General features: G+C 37.3%; 1 protein-coding gene across 16 annotated transcripts in view; it reads right to left on the bottom strand.

Moving 5' to 3' along the window:
- Positions 1-8,092: 8,092 nt before the first annotated feature.
- The window catches only part of ADAM22 (ADAM metallopeptidase domain 22), a 264,012-nt gene continuing 256,430 nt past the window's right edge, over positions 8,093-15,674 (bottom strand). For all 16 annotated transcript variants that reach the window (XM_056118006.1, XM_056118007.1, XM_056118009.1 and 13 more), the window contains 2 exons: positions 13,212-13,335; positions 8,093-9,070 (listed from right to left, as the gene is read on the bottom strand). In XM_056118006.1, coding sequence (XP_055973981.1) covers positions 9,050-9,070; positions 13,212-13,335 — 145 coding nt within the window. In that variant the 3' untranslated portion in view covers positions 8,093-9,049. The remainder of the gene's footprint in view (positions 9,071-13,211; positions 13,336-15,674) is intronic.

The raw sequence follows: 15,674 nt of genomic DNA, 5'->3' as shown, positions 1-15,674 counted from the left end.
GTTAGCCTGTTTCCCTATCTTGGAATAGGTGATAATCCACATGGGATAGTTGTGGATATGAATGGTTGCTGCATAATAGGCATTGGTATTTCTCTTCCCTACATTAAAACTGGCTTTTGTGTATCCCTAAGGGCCCCCAAGCACAACTTGGTGTGGCCCTAATGTTTCCTGACCCTGCAGGATCTGAGCAGCATCGCATCGCTGGGACTCACATCGAACCATCTGGCCACTGGGTCGAGAACTGCTGACTGGCCTCAGGAACCCTCAGCATTACTTCGGAGCCACCCACCGAAGAGATCAATAAAACTGGCCTGGTCTGCAAGATAACACATCAAACAGTATCAGTCTGTTTGCTCCTTCCCAGGAGAAAGCCTTATTGCAAGTTACTTTTCATATAATTATAAATATTTAAAAAAATTTATATCTGTGGCCTTTTTTATTCAAATGCTGCTAACCTATATTTATAGTCTTTTTGCAATTCTAACATGTTTACATAACAGGTGGTCACATGGAACTACATATCAAAATATGAGACAAGTTGCCTTATTTGGACTGAGTTTACTCCAGGCACCAGCTGCTCAGGGACTTCCGGATGAGGCCAGAGCTCATCTTCAGAGGCCCAGCACTTCGGTGGGCTTTGGCCTCGCCTCTGAGGCGAGCCCTGCTTCAAGGAACTGGCCATTGCCTGGGTGCCTATCAGTACAGCAGACAGCCTATGCTGACCCAAGGTTGATTTCCCTTCTCGAATTGATTTACTGTGGTTTACACTGTTCTGGATTTTTAGGGGCTTAGTCTCAAACCTCAGTATAGAGCTCTCCCCACGGTCCAGTGCCATCTTGCTGCCAGGAGCCCCTTCTGCTCATTCCTCTTCTTGCCCCTCTGCACTTACTCTCTGCTAACCACCGTGCTTTCACCAAGCATAGGAGTTTTTTTTTTTTTCACCATTTCATTTTCTTTATTCCTAGTGTATAGAGTGATACTGTCTGGTGATTGACTTCCTGCTTTTTTGTACTTGGTATAATCTTTTACTTAACCTCAAGAGGCATCTGTTTTGTCCTAAATAGCCTGTCTTTTTTAGTGGCAACTAAAGTAAGGTAATAATAACAGCTATGAACAGATAATGATAGAGTCCATAATAGTTTATGGACTATTTATACCATAGTTTTTTTAGCTGGTCATTTGTTGATGGACATTTAGGCTCATTCCATGTTTTGGTTACTGTGAATAATTCCGATAAGAATGTGAGGCACAAATAACCTTTCAAATTACTGTTTTCCTATTTGGGTAAATACCTAGCAATTCTATTGCTGTATTATATGGTATTTCCATCCAAATAGTTTTCTATAGAGACACCAATTTATATCCCCACCAATGTGTACTATGGCTTCTTTTCTCTCTGCATCCTAACCAAAACTTTATATATATATGTATATATATTTATATCTATGTATACATATATAAAATTTCCATTTGAGAGTAAGGATACAGCTTGTGGTTTTGATTTTCATTTCTATGAGCCCAATATTAACCATCCTGCTGTATCAACCCTGATTCTAAATTTGTTTGAAGTACTAAAATATTAACAAAATCACCTCTCTGGAAATAATTTTAATTATAAGGTTTCATAGCAAGTTGTCTTTTTTTTTCTTTTTATGTTTTTGAGCCATATCTGGCGATGCTCAGAGCTTATTTCCAGCTCTGCACTCAGAACTTATTACTGGTGGTACTCAGGCGGCCACATGAGATGTCAGGGATCTAGCGCAGATCATCTGCATGCAAGGCTGATGTTCTAGCTGCTGAACTACCACTCAGGGCACTTCATAGCAAGTCTTCTTAGCTTCCTCCAATTATACTTTCACTGATTCTTCCCAAAGATATGAAAGCTGCTTCGGGAATCATGAAAAGTGCAGGTGCAACAATATAACAAGTGCAAGTGCAATCAAGTACACTTAAAATCTATCCAAAGTCCAGTGTTTAACAATCAAATGCAGGTGAACCACTAAAATAAAGCATTGCCTCCTGGGCAGAATACCGGAAACTGGCCTTGAGAGGGTGAGGGAGAAAGACATGAGCCAAGACAGATGGCTAATTAAGAGGTGAATCAATCTGTCCCCCACTAAGGAAACTAACAAATTGAGCAATCAAGTTTTATTAAAGGATTCTTGTTCAGATGACCCTAGAAAAACATGGTTTTATTTCTAAGGATCCAGTTTATATAACACTCTACACTGACAGATGTGATCAAGAGAGGAGGTCGGTCGGCTGATGTCCTGGATACAGAACGTGCATGTATGAGAGTCCACACTAAATTTTACACAGATATTCTACAGCAACATGGGCTGGGGCTGCTGTCACCTTCCTCTTCCCTACTTTATTCAAAGGTCAACTATATTTCTCATCACTTCTCTTAAAACTGATAGTCCCTTCTTAATATCTTGGGACAGAAAAGAAAAAATCCCCCAACTGTAACACCACAAAGCTTCTGAAAGATCTCTTACAAAACACAGTACCCAAAAGAAGAGAGAGAGAACAAGGGGGAATACCCTGCCACAGAGGCAGGATGGGACGGGGGGGGGGGGGGATGAGGGGGGGGATGCTGGGACCCATGGGGATGGATGACGGGCACTGGTGGAGGTATGGGGACTTGATCATTGTATAGCTGAAACCCAAGCACAAAATTTGTAAGCCTATAACTGTACCTCATGGTTTTTCACTAATAAAAAAAAAAAATAAATAAAAAAAAAAAAAAAAAAAAAGCTTCTGAAAGAGAAATAGGGCTGCAAAGAGAAAATAGCATTGCGAGGACTCATGCATTTAAATAACATAAATCTTTTATTGAAAGTCACTTTACTGATGTTACAATGAGAGTAACATAGAAAACTGTGGTAACTTATTAGCTTCAGAAGTGAATACTAATAAAATTGTGCCAGAAATTTGAACCTCAAATTACAGTGACCTTTAAAAACAGCAAGATTTTTTTTACCTACAATGTAAGAACAATTTTATAACTTAAAAAGCCATAAAACAAATCACACTTGCTCAGGAAAGCAGTTGTCAAATACATGTCAGTTGGTGTTTGCCAATACCCAGTAATTTTTAAAACTAGCTTAAGAACCTGAAGTTCAGAGTAACAGTGAGAATATAAGGTTAAAATGATGCCAATCTAAGTATATACACATGATTACCAGGTTACCAAAAGTGAAACCGTGCTTTTATTAACACTTCTCCATGAAGTGGCTTCCACTATCTGGAGATGGGATGTCACCTTGGACAGATGATAAACTGGAAAACACTAGCGCACAACTACGCTGACTAACATATAAATTGCTATCGTCGGTAGAATGCCCAGTTCCTACATTTTGGGGATGCCAGATTGGAGAAGCAAGTCTCTTCTATCAAGTTAAAAAAACAGCACATGCTTAGTTAATAAACTTTTGTTAAGCACTTTTACAATTCATGGTTTTTTTTTAAAAAAAAAAACCTTTTCATACAAAACAAAGGTGTTGGGTCATTTTTTATCCATTGAAAAGACTGGTTGTAGAATCACAGTTTGATTTTGTGCTGGATTAGAAAAGAAAACTGGGGTTTCTAATCAGGCAGTGTTATACATCTATAATTTAGCAAGAACTCTTGTATTATTATTGAATAAATTATTAATTCATATCAGCACTTTCTGTATTGTGTTATCTGGAAAACTTAGCACCGCTATATTTAAAGATTTGGAGACTAGTTGGATTATTTTAAGAGTTTGGCCATGAAAAACATAAATCCATATCTGAAACTTCATAGAGGCTAAGCCCTCAAGTAAATGTAGATTGCTATTACATGTAATTTTTATGAGAAAACAAAATGCCCTTTTCTTAAGCTCTTTGAGAAATTTACTAGTGTTTTGATATGTACATTATCTTAAAATTGTTAATCTCATTGTATGCCTTTTTGTTAAAAAAAATAAAAAATAAAAATAAAAAACAACCGCAAGAACACACACTCCACATTATCCCTGGTTGTGATTTTAAGGATACCAAAGATACCAGAAGATGAAAATATGATACCTTGAGCCACTTCCCCATACCAGTTCCCTGAACAAAGCCATGGGCCCCACTGGCAAGAGTCATAGACTAGAAGGTCCTGGTGGTGCAATGCTGCACGTGTATTGGCATCTTTATGCCATTCTAAGGCCATGAATGCATGTCCCATGGCCTAATCTCTCCCTAGTCCTGAAACTCTCTGATCACATCTCTGTAACTTCCAAACTTGCAAATCACATCCCATATGGTCTCTCCACCAACAAGAAATGCCCAATTCTGAACCCATTATTCTCCAAAGTGCCAATGTCAGAGACTTACCTCCCTGGCTGGGAGCAAAGGGCTGATGGCCTCTGAAGTTGCAGTTACTCAGGAAGCAGAAAGGTTTTTGAACATCAACTCTCAAAGCAGACAGGGAGCCGTCTCACCACATCTGAAACTCTGAATATGAGGCCAGAATGCTGGGCAGGCTTTTGGTTTTGAAAGTTCTGCTTTGTACTGATAGATAGGACCAAAAGATCCTTCCTTCTAGGAACTTTGACAAAGAAGTAAACAAAAATCTCAACAGAAATATGTTATCTGATTCCTAAGTTCCTGCTACACCTGTTTGCTCTGTGTCTGCGGGTTTGGCAGAGAAACTCCCCTCAGAATAGAACGCTCGTGCCAGAGCACAGCCTCAGAGCATTAGTCCCGGACCTGCAGGTGGGGCAGCTTTACAAATCAGCTCCACTCCCATCTCACAAGTGATTTTCTCCCAACAGAAGATGTTTATAAACACATCCAAAATCAAAAGAATGTCACTACATCCAAAAGTACAGTTGTTTCATTCTTCACATAAACCACGAAGGTGAAAACTGAATAATTTGGAACCCAATGCCTGCCCCATTTCCTGGAAAGGTCTAGAAATCTATCCTGATTCTATTCAAGAGAGGGAAAAATGGGATTTCAGAGAAAAACAGATAACAGAGGTGTGGGAGATAATTCGGCGCTTTTAAAATGCTGCAAATGGGAATTAGAGAATTTGGTGAAAATTTACTGTCAATACACCAACTGGCTGTAAACAGCATAGTGACCATGGAGGCACAGCTGTCTGGATCCCTCTTCACTCCCTCCATTAAATGTTCTTTCATACACTCTGCATCTCTCCACAGCCTTCCAAGAAACTCCCTTTCCTGTAACATGAGACTAAAAGAAAAAAAATTGTATTTATGTTAGGTGAGAGGAATTATGTTGAACGTTATAGGAACTACTGAAAGAACTCAACACATCAGGAAAAAGGGCTACAGGAAAAGAAAAAATAATGGGTACAATAAATAAATGAATAAACTTGATACTGAAACAAAGAAATGAAAAGAAATAATGCTCGTCCTTCTGGTCAAAAGATAACTCTAAAAGTGGCCACAGTTAACAAAAAGTGGCCACAAAGATCTGGGACAATGGGGGATTAAATGGTTCCAGAGAATCAAGTAAGGGAGGTGGTGGATATAAGCCTTTTATAGCATTAAATACATATTTCTTGTCTGGAAGTGAACCAATTACTTAATTTCTCTATTTAGCAACCTCTTTTCAAAACCTATCAATCTTACGCTCAGAAATTTATATCAGATTGACCTAATATATAAACATGATTTCAAAAGTCTCTTTTAAGCAAAAGGGAAAAACAGAAATAAAGAAAATACAGCATTAATAAAGCATCTACAACAAATTGGAGACTGTTTTTAACCCTTTAATAGTGAACAGTGTCACATTCACAGTCCCTCTATTCTTTTTTTTATAGAGGTCACACCAGGTGGTGCTTGGGGGACCAAGTGGTGCCAAGGCTCAAACTCAAAAGGTCTGTCACATGCTAGACATTCACTCTACTACTTGAGCTATCTCCAAGCTCAATAGTTAACATTTTTTAAAGGAACAGCACTGGTATCTTTAAGAAACACAGCAACTACAAGAAACTGAAAGCCCTTACTTTGCTGTGCTGTTTAAAAAGTTTATTTCTTTCCCCAAATTGCATGGAATTTAGAAGTTATTTACTTCAGAGGAGGATGTCACTTCCTGTCTAAAGAAAAAGTGGCAGGATTCAGCAATCAGGCAGTTGGCTAGTCGGCTAGTGTTATCCAATAACTGCTTCCCTTGGCGACATTTTCTCTGGAGAGATGTAAATATTTCTTTAGATCCAACTTATCACACAGTAATGCCTATGGAACATGTCTGAGTCTTGTGTATGCAGATAACTTTAAAGAAGAAAAAGGCATACAATGGAATGTACAGGCAAAATAACTGCTCTCCTCTAATTAGAGTTAATAATAGTGTGATACTTGACTGGGGAATATAAATGTTAGCTGTATGATGTAAATTATAAGGCATCAAAGTTGATCTCTGAAATAGATACTCAAAAAAAGTAATACTGTGCTTGTCCTTAGTGATAATCTCCCTGCCTCCCTAGACATAAAGCCATCATATATGAACTTAATATATCTAGCATACAAGTATGAATACAAATATACATACTCTTCAAAGTGAGATAGGAACTTTCAAAGAATCTTGCAAATGGTTCTGAGTATCCACAGAGTAGGTACCCAGATTTAAAGTGATTGCGACATCATAAACGTTCACCAAAAAAAGCAAAACTTTTCATTCAGTTCTATTTCAAGGTAATTACCAAGGAAGGTGACTATGAACCACATACCTCTAAAAAATCATGTTTCCCAAAAGACATATGATAATGATTTTCTCTTGAAATAATAGATTTAATGTAAAGATAATATATGAAAGGGGAGAGGGAGATGGGAAAGGGGAAGAAAATATTTGTTGGCTATGCTAACCATTTGTAGATTCTTTAGAATTAGGTCTTATATAACCATTACTAGAAAGCATATTTACATGAGGTACCTTACATTCAAATCTATAAACTCTTTCATAGTCAAAATAAACCATATAACATTAGGATTTTATATATTCAATGCCAGAGAACACTCAGAGCACATTAAAGTGATTTTGGTCAAAAGTCACTTTATTTGCTACATCTTTATATCTGTCTGCCTTGAAGTCCTTGACTCGAGCTGTGTGACATGGTCACCTAACACTCATCTGAACCTTAGCCTGATGGATCATTTCATTGTAGTGTCTATAATTATATCCCTTCCTGTCATAAAACATTATGTTTATACTTTCCAGCTTGGGATAATTAAATTTTTGTTCAAATATTTTCAAAGACTTTTAGAAGAGAGGTCCATTACAGAAGACATAAACACAGAGAGTATAAAATCCTGCTTTCTACACCTTCTGTTTGGGCATCTGGGATGATGATTGTGGAAATGGAATGGATTTTGTCCATGGACAAAACTGGAAGAAATCAAATTTGGAGGATATTTCTCAAATCTTGTCTGCAGATTTCATTCCTCTCAAGAAAAAGGACATGGATGTGAGGAAATTCTATAGTAATCTTTACATCAATGCCTTCGATCGATCCCATCTATTTATGAGCTCTTTAGGGCACCCCTCCTGGAGAAGTTGTGGACTACATTAGAACAGCGATAACTTCGGTGTTAAGAAGGGCATACTTTTTTTTTATTAAAAACATACAGAGTTCAAAACATCAGATCCTTTTCCTTGTCTGCTGTTTGGGTAAGGTCAAAGATGCTGCAACCCTTCGGTTTTAGGTTTCACCGAATCCCCTGTGGCCTGTTGAGACTACTTAGCTCAGCAAGTTCCATCACTCTGTTTCAAAATCAGTGCAGAATAACCTGAGACTCACATCCTTAATAAGTACCCTTAATAAGCAGTGTAAAAGTTGTTTTTAATTAAACAAAGTCTTTTACTTGATAGATAAGGGGTATAAAAGAATTTCGTTAATGAACAAAAGACTTCAGGTCACAAAGGGTATGGGCCAATTGGAAACTTCAAGGCATCAGCAGCCCATGGGCTCCTGCATCTTTGATGCACTTGCTTCCTCTCAGCAGTGCTCCTACTGCTCCAGGGCTCCAGGCTTCCAGAGGGAGACTAGATAGAATGAAAGATAACAGCTGCTGAAGCAGCCTCAGTGCTCCCGAAGTGGAGAGGCTGGGGGCCCATCAATAGTGGGGTGCCTTGAGGCAGGACAATGGCTGTCTGACTGGGTTCCTGTGGAGCCCCCAGGTTTTGATGGGCATTTTGTTCTCTTAATTATTCAGTAAAACTGCCTCCAGATTGGGCACAGTTTAAAGGGGTATCACACGTTTTTGATGAATAACAATTATGAAAGACACATTTACAGCATTAACACTATATTTACACCATCTGCTTACAACCATTAAAGACCATTTGATGGATGACAATGATATGACTCTTTCTGATTGTTTTTAGGCATTTGGCAAAATACACTTGTGTGTAAGAGCTGTTTTTTTTAATTTTAAAAATGTTTACATATGTACAATTATTGTCCTTGTATGCTGATATAAATATGAAAAATTTTAAAAAAACAAAAATAAAAAATGTTATGGTTAAAGTTAGCATATGGAATATTGGCCTCTCGAAGCTTTAAGTTCCTGCAGAAAAATCCTATATGCCTTAGCCCTGCATGCTAGTTTCTATGATGGGATGTTGTTTCCTTAAATGTGGAAAACAATAAACAGAAGCTTCATGCACATAGCATTACTGTCTACAATGAGGATGTGCTTCAGAAGGGCAAGTTCTGAATCTACTACTGTCCTTTAGGTAACCTGCTACATTTGGGTCTTGAGTTAATTTTAGTGATATTTCTACATATATCTGTCATGCGGATTATCCTTTAAACATACCAGTACCTTTATTGTTCCATTGTATCGTGTAACATTTTGCTTAGTTCTATGAATGGTTCAACTGATTCCTAGGCCAATGAGAAAAAAGAAAATGGTATCCAGATGTGAGGTTCCGCTTCCTCTCCTCTGTTGCATCTTGAAGGGGCTTGATATTGTCTGAAGAGCTGATCAATGTGCAGTGATTTCGTGAGGCTGGGTTTCTATAAAAGTTGAAGTAAACAGTTTTGATGTATCACATGTAAACAGTTGATCTTAAATGGATGTCTCCCATAGCTGTAGAACAGAGAAAAGTAAAATTACTGTGGTGAGTGAGGGAAACAGAAATGGAGCTATGAAATAAAAAATGTCTGATTCCTTCATACTTCTGTGGATACACATTCTTACGAAGTCTAAAATATTAGATAATAAACAACTCTGATTTTTAGATCTTTTAAGTCTGTGTTTCAATCTATTTTTTATTCTTTTTAAACAAATAGTTTAGTTATTTCAAAACCTTCATATGCCCTAAGATAAAATGTGTACTAAATAAAATGAGACAGGATAGAAAGACTACTTGGTATAACTTTGTATAAAACTGTAAAAAAACACTTGAAGTGTTTGGTTTAAAACTGATTATTTCTGAAGTTTTTGTTTTAAAAACTGATGATATGGTTTGGGTTTTTTAAAAGGCTTACTTAGGAATAAGAATATGAAAATTCAAAGCAGAGTCAGTTATTTCAATAAATGGTCAGGCCTGAATTACAAATGTATTTCAGTCTTTTTAACAACTGCTACCTTTTGAGTAAAAAAAACACTCAGGTGCTTATTTGTTGTTACTTGAAAATTTTAATTATTATCTCAAATAAAAATCAATTTTATTATTTTTTAACTATGCATTTTTAACTTTTCCCCAGGATTCTGAGATAGCAGTAGGGCAGTGGTTCTCTATTCAGTTGCAAGTTTCAATAATGTGGGGAGGTTTTAAACATTCCCAGTTAATATACAAGATCAACTAATGAAATTTCTGTTTTGAATTCAGGTATTATATTTTTAAAACCCTGCAGACAATTCTCACAAAAAGATAATTCTGAGAACTATCGACCTTAAAGAAGCATAATTCCATCAATACCTCATACCACCTCCTTAAAGATCATTGTTTCTCCTTAGACAGTCACAGGACCCTCAGGCTGCATCAGAAGCCAAATATTACTACTAGTGCCAAGGCCCCAAGGACCCCCTATAATTAATTAGTTAAAAAGTTTAAGTTATAGGCCTAGGGCCTATGATCATGCTATACATTTTCTAATTCTATCATCACCCCCTGAAAATTGCTCTTTCTCTGGAGGAGCTGTTATATCTGAATAGAATGATACATTCAGGGCAGGATGGTGATTCCTGAATTTCCTCAATTCTCTCTTCTTGTTTCTGTCCTTAGTACTGGATCCTTTCATATTCAACTTCAAATTCAATCTTGTAGTTTTCAGCAACTTCCTTAATGGACTGAAAGTTAACTCCAGCAAAAATCAAGTATGATTGCAATCTGGTTCACCAAGTAAGTGAGAAGACCAAATTGAAAAATAAAAAGTTAATAAAAAGTTTCCGGGCTGTATGATTTGGGCTTAGGTATCATAAACAGGAACAAAGTAGAATGATTATGTTCAATCAATTTCTAACCAAATTCCATTACTACTGGAAATCTGAGGCATGTAGTTTATATACATAATGAGTCTCTGGGAAAGCAAAATAATAAAAAGTTTAATTTAGTGCAAGTTTCTATACAATTTCCTTTAATGCTGAGTGTCCTTGAAGACCTATCATCTCATCTTTTGGAAGCCAAGCCTCTAACTGTGAGGATCTTGGGATGTGGATGACATTATTGATGATGAAAAGGGTAGACAAATAGCTTTATCATGGGTTTGCAGACTCATCTCCTTGCGAAGATGACCTACATTAATGTTTAGATGATGGGATGGAGTAGGAAAATGTTGACACTTCAAAGAGAGAGTCACCAACGGCTACAATGATTAAATAATAAGTGACAGCCTGCAAAAGAAGAAAAAAATAAATGATAGCAGGGAAATAATACTAGAGAAAAAAATAATAATAGATGGGAAAAAATCAAGAATTGCCAATCTAGCTCTATTATGAAGAGGCATTTCCCATCCCATCCAGCATCTAGTCTCGAGGATGGTAAAGTGGATTTCTGACAGGAAGAGCTGCTGACTCTTCTCCAGTCCTCACAGGGACATCCCAGCCCACCAATATGGCCTGCTCTGTAGGACTGGGCTCCACGCTCATGGATATCCTCAACAATGGGACCTGTCTTTCCACATCACTGTCACAGAGGCAACTTTTTTCAGAGCTGCCTCTCTCAAAATGGGGAATGGGCCACGGGTCATTTTTTGCTTCTGTCATTTTCACGAGTTCTGATACAGGCCCATATTCTATAACCTGTTCTCTGGTGTGGCTAAAGGTAAGAGAATGTTCCTTACTACAAAGAATGTCCTTGTCTATCTAAGACTAAACAGCAATGTAGACATCTTATTGGGGATGGGAAGGAGAGGAGGAGGAGGGTAGTTTCACTTAGACAATTCCTTAGAGAGAAGGGGAATGCCATTAGCTTTGGATTTCATTACACAGACTCAGGAACAAACGGATTTCTGTTAACAAGTCTTTAAGGACAGAAAGCTGAGGGCTGGGAATCTCGTTTATCTCCTCTGTCTTCTTTTACATTTCCTACATCAATATATAAATGAAAAAAATTATGAGTCACAAAACACCATTTTCAATTTTTTATTATAATTATCAAATTCATCATTAATGAGATGTGATTTTACACTGGTTCAGTTTTACCTGAGTTAAAACTTGAGTGATTCTATTTACATCGGACCCCCAAATTTAAGTTTAGAAAGTTTAGAATCAAAGAGTCCCTGAAATATATTTCAAAACACCAAAGCTAGGAACCTAGGATTCACTGTGCACTGCTAAATCTGCCGAGTTGGAGAGTTTCAATAAAGCATGATTATTTCTGAGAAAAGCATCATCATAGTGTAACCTGGACTTCAGAAACATTATTGTTCTTTAGTTGTGTCTTTCACTTAAGCCTCTGAGAGCTGGCCAGCCTCCCTAAACTCCACTTTACTGAATCTCAAATTTCACATAATGGATAGTTCTGGAAACACTTTGTGACAAAGGAAAATCATGACTAAAAGGTCAAAGAGGACTTAGCCTTCAAATAAAACTTTTGGTAAGTCATATTTTTATAAAAATAGTTGACTCCACATTATTTTTTTTCAAATCTGGATTTTCTAAATATAAAGACTTATTGATTTTAATTTTTTGGATCACACATAGGGATGCTCAGAACTTACAACTGGCTCTGTATTCAGAGATCACCTGTGTTGGGGTTTGGGGACTATATGAGGTGTATGAGGTTAAACCAGGGTCAACTCTATGCAGGCAAGCACCTTACCACTGTACTTTCTAGCCCACCAAGTTCTTTTAATATTACTGATTTCTTAATCCCTTTTTTGGATGCAAATTCCATTCTACTTAAATTTAAAAACCAATAAAGCAAAATGTATTGTTTTTCTCTATTCCAGGTTGTGACACATTGGCTGTAATGAATAAAGATGTAAATATATAATCACAATTGGCAATTAATATACAACAAATATATTCTGAACTTATTCATGCAGTAGTTCAGAACAAATTTACAAATATAAATCTGAGCTCAAAACCCCCATGAAGGGCCAGAGAAATAGCTCTGCATGAAGGGGGTATGGACAGTGCAGTGCATGTTTCTCTGTGAACTGCCAGGAGCAATCACTGAGCAAATAATGAGGAGTAGCTCCCAAACATCATGAAGTATGCCCCACCCAACACCCACAAACAATAAAAGAAATCCAAAGTTCTAAGAAGCTCCTCATTTTCAATTTTCTTGCTAGGGGTGTCCATTTTTTTATAAATAAGAAAAAGTTACTCTCTTCTAACCACCAACACAGGGTCAGTATATGGCTTTAGGCATTTGTCGTCTTGTTTGCTTGTTTGGGGGCACATTTGGCAGTGCTATGCATTTACTCCTTGTTATGACCTCAAGAACTACTCCTTGTGGTACTCAGGGGAGTATATAGGGTGCTAAGGATCTACCCCGAGTCAGTTATGTGAAAGGCAAATGCCCGACCCATTGTACCACTGCTCAGTCTTGGATTTAAACACTTGCTTTGCATATAGCTGACCTGGATTCAAGCCCCTCATCCCATGTGGTCCCCCAGCCCTGCCAGGGGTAATTCCTGAGCTGACAGTCAGGAGTATGCCCTGAGCACTGCTGGGTGTGGCCCCAAATCCCCCACTCCCATAATAAAATAAAATATAAACTCAAAAATAAAACATCAATGACTGAAAAAATTAACATATGAACCAAGTTTTCACCTACCCTAGCACTTTGTCGGTTCACTTTCTTCTCCTCATCAGGAAGTGGAGGCATTGGGTAGGGGTATTTTCTGCTGGACGCTATAGACCCAGTTGATGAAGAAGGAGACTTGGCAGGAGATAAAGTCCTGAGACGTTGAGAATATATGAAACAGATATTATGTGATCGCTTAATATCTTTTATAAATATCTGAAAACTGGGTTCAGAATAAACCCTCTGACTTCTACTTTCATAGGTCACTACTGCAGATAGCAGATGTTTAGCTACTGGGTGATACTGTCATTCACAATATTAGAATACTGTCATTTTAGCTTCCAAATTTCATAACAGTACTGGGCTGTGGTAATGTTAATGTACAGATCCTTACTTTCCATCTAGAAAGTCAATAATAAAATAGCCCAAAGTGTATGTATATATGTATATATGCATACACGTATACATATATTCAAATATATATCATTAAACATAAAAGGAACGAAACTATTCGAATAGCTAATAATGGTAAATCAAGAATACAACATATTAATATTCTTCCTTATGTCTACCACTTAATATGAAAATATTCTTAGGACAGTAATTCCATTTATATTTTTAATATCTGAAAATACAGTACAACTGATAGTTATTAGTTGCTAAATCACACACCAGTTTACACAAAATTCATGCATTCAGAGGCCAATGTGTTAGTTGTGAAAGAACAAAGGCAAATACAGGGGTTTTAATAATAAATTAGTAAACATGCAAGCAGTAAGGAGTGCAGAGTTACAGCCAAACAGAGTCTGATGAGAACATACAAAAATGGTCTGATTAATTCCTACCATCAGTATTTTAAAACAGGATGGGAACTCGAGGCTATAGCAATTGAATTTTATAATTTGTTTAGAGGACCCTAGTTTTATCAGTATGGTTGCTGCACTTTAGTGACTGGAATTTTACTAAAACAAAAACAGCTTTTCTATTTGGATAACATGTTATCTTCTCATGGAAGTATTCTATATGAAAAAGCTCACAAGCCTTGGAGTACTCTGCTATTGTTTGATTCCGCATGTAATGGTAATGTTGAGTCTAAGCCAAGCACATTGGAACAACCCATACTTGTTATCTTCTCCTTATAGTGAAAAAAACCCCAATAAGTTATAGCCTCATCTTCTAAGTGTATTGGTAGTGAGGGGTACTGGATAGGAGAATCTGCAGTTTGCACTGCAAGCAGCAGCATAAAAATGTCTTTTTTCTCCCCTTGTTAGAGTTTATTTTCATGCATACATTGCCCTTTTCTCTTGTTCTGCTGTTATTTTCACATCACTTTCCATTTTTTGAACGTGAATTCAAATACACCCTCTGTAATTTACTACAGTGTATGTGCTCCTAGCATGAGCTATTAATTTACAGTTCCACAGTCATACCAGTCACTCACTTAATATGGGTCCAAATGGGCAGTTTTGTACAAATACAAGCCATTCCAACGAGAACCTAAATTCCAGGCTTCCCCTCATGTATTTTGTATGGCCTAAATTAGTAAGGTATTAAGAACATTAGTTTTTTTCCAGAACACCAATGAAATGGCACCTTTATGATTTCTCATATAAACACAACAGTCAACTATCCCTTTAGACATAAAGGAAAGTGAAGCTAAGCAGGACAATATTAGTAGGGTTGAGGGCTACCACATCATGGAGTTTGGCTAGTGTGTGACAGTATAATAGGAATTGCCTAGGAAAGAGAGAGAGTAACAGAGCTAGAGAGCAAGACCATATTGAAGGGAAACAAATAGTCTAAATTTCTCTGACATGTCTATAAAATACACTTCTTAAAAACTGTCTCTAGGCTCTTTCCTGACCTGGCTACATGCCCAGTAGCTCCAATCTGGCTTTTACTGGTACCATGAACTGGCACAGCTCATTCACTCATAAGATAACCTCAGGACAAATGAAAACCCTCAGTGACAGTGCATTTTTAACCACCATATCACAGGAGCTGTCATATTAAGATAGCATAGTCAATGTATGTGCTTGTACCAATAGACTGTGGCGTACCTTGGGACTATATTGGACTTCCTGCATTTACTTTCTATAAATATATTTGTTAGGTCAACCACAGTTCAGTTCTGTTCCACCTACACAGTCCAAAACCAAGCACAGTCTCCTCCTTAGTCACTTGGCAATATTCAGATGCAAATTTCACAATGGTTTAATCCAAAGAAGAGTTTTAGGTTCTTTGGACCTGAATTAAATAATCATTATTTATCCTGGCACTTTTAAATGGCTAGAGGGTAGTACAACAGAAACAGATTTTGGAGTCAGAGCCAGGCTCATAGTTCCAGATCTGATATTTCTTAATTATGCCATCTTCAGCTCACTTTCACCTCAGTTTCCTCCATTCACAGAAAAGGAATAATAATGCCTATATCTATACTCTGGGATCACATTTGGTGGTGCTCAGGGAATCATATGTGGTGGTTTAGATTAA

Source organism: Sorex fumeus, unplaced genomic scaffold, assembly GCF_029834395.1.
Source record: "Sorex fumeus unplaced genomic scaffold, SorFum_2.1 ptg000037l, whole genome shotgun sequence".
In the NCBI taxonomy this organism is placed as follows: Eukaryota; Metazoa; Chordata; class Mammalia; order Eulipotyphla; family Soricidae; genus Sorex; species Sorex fumeus.
Note: the sequence above shows the minus strand (reverse complement) of the source record. Positions and strands in the feature narration are given on the sequence as shown.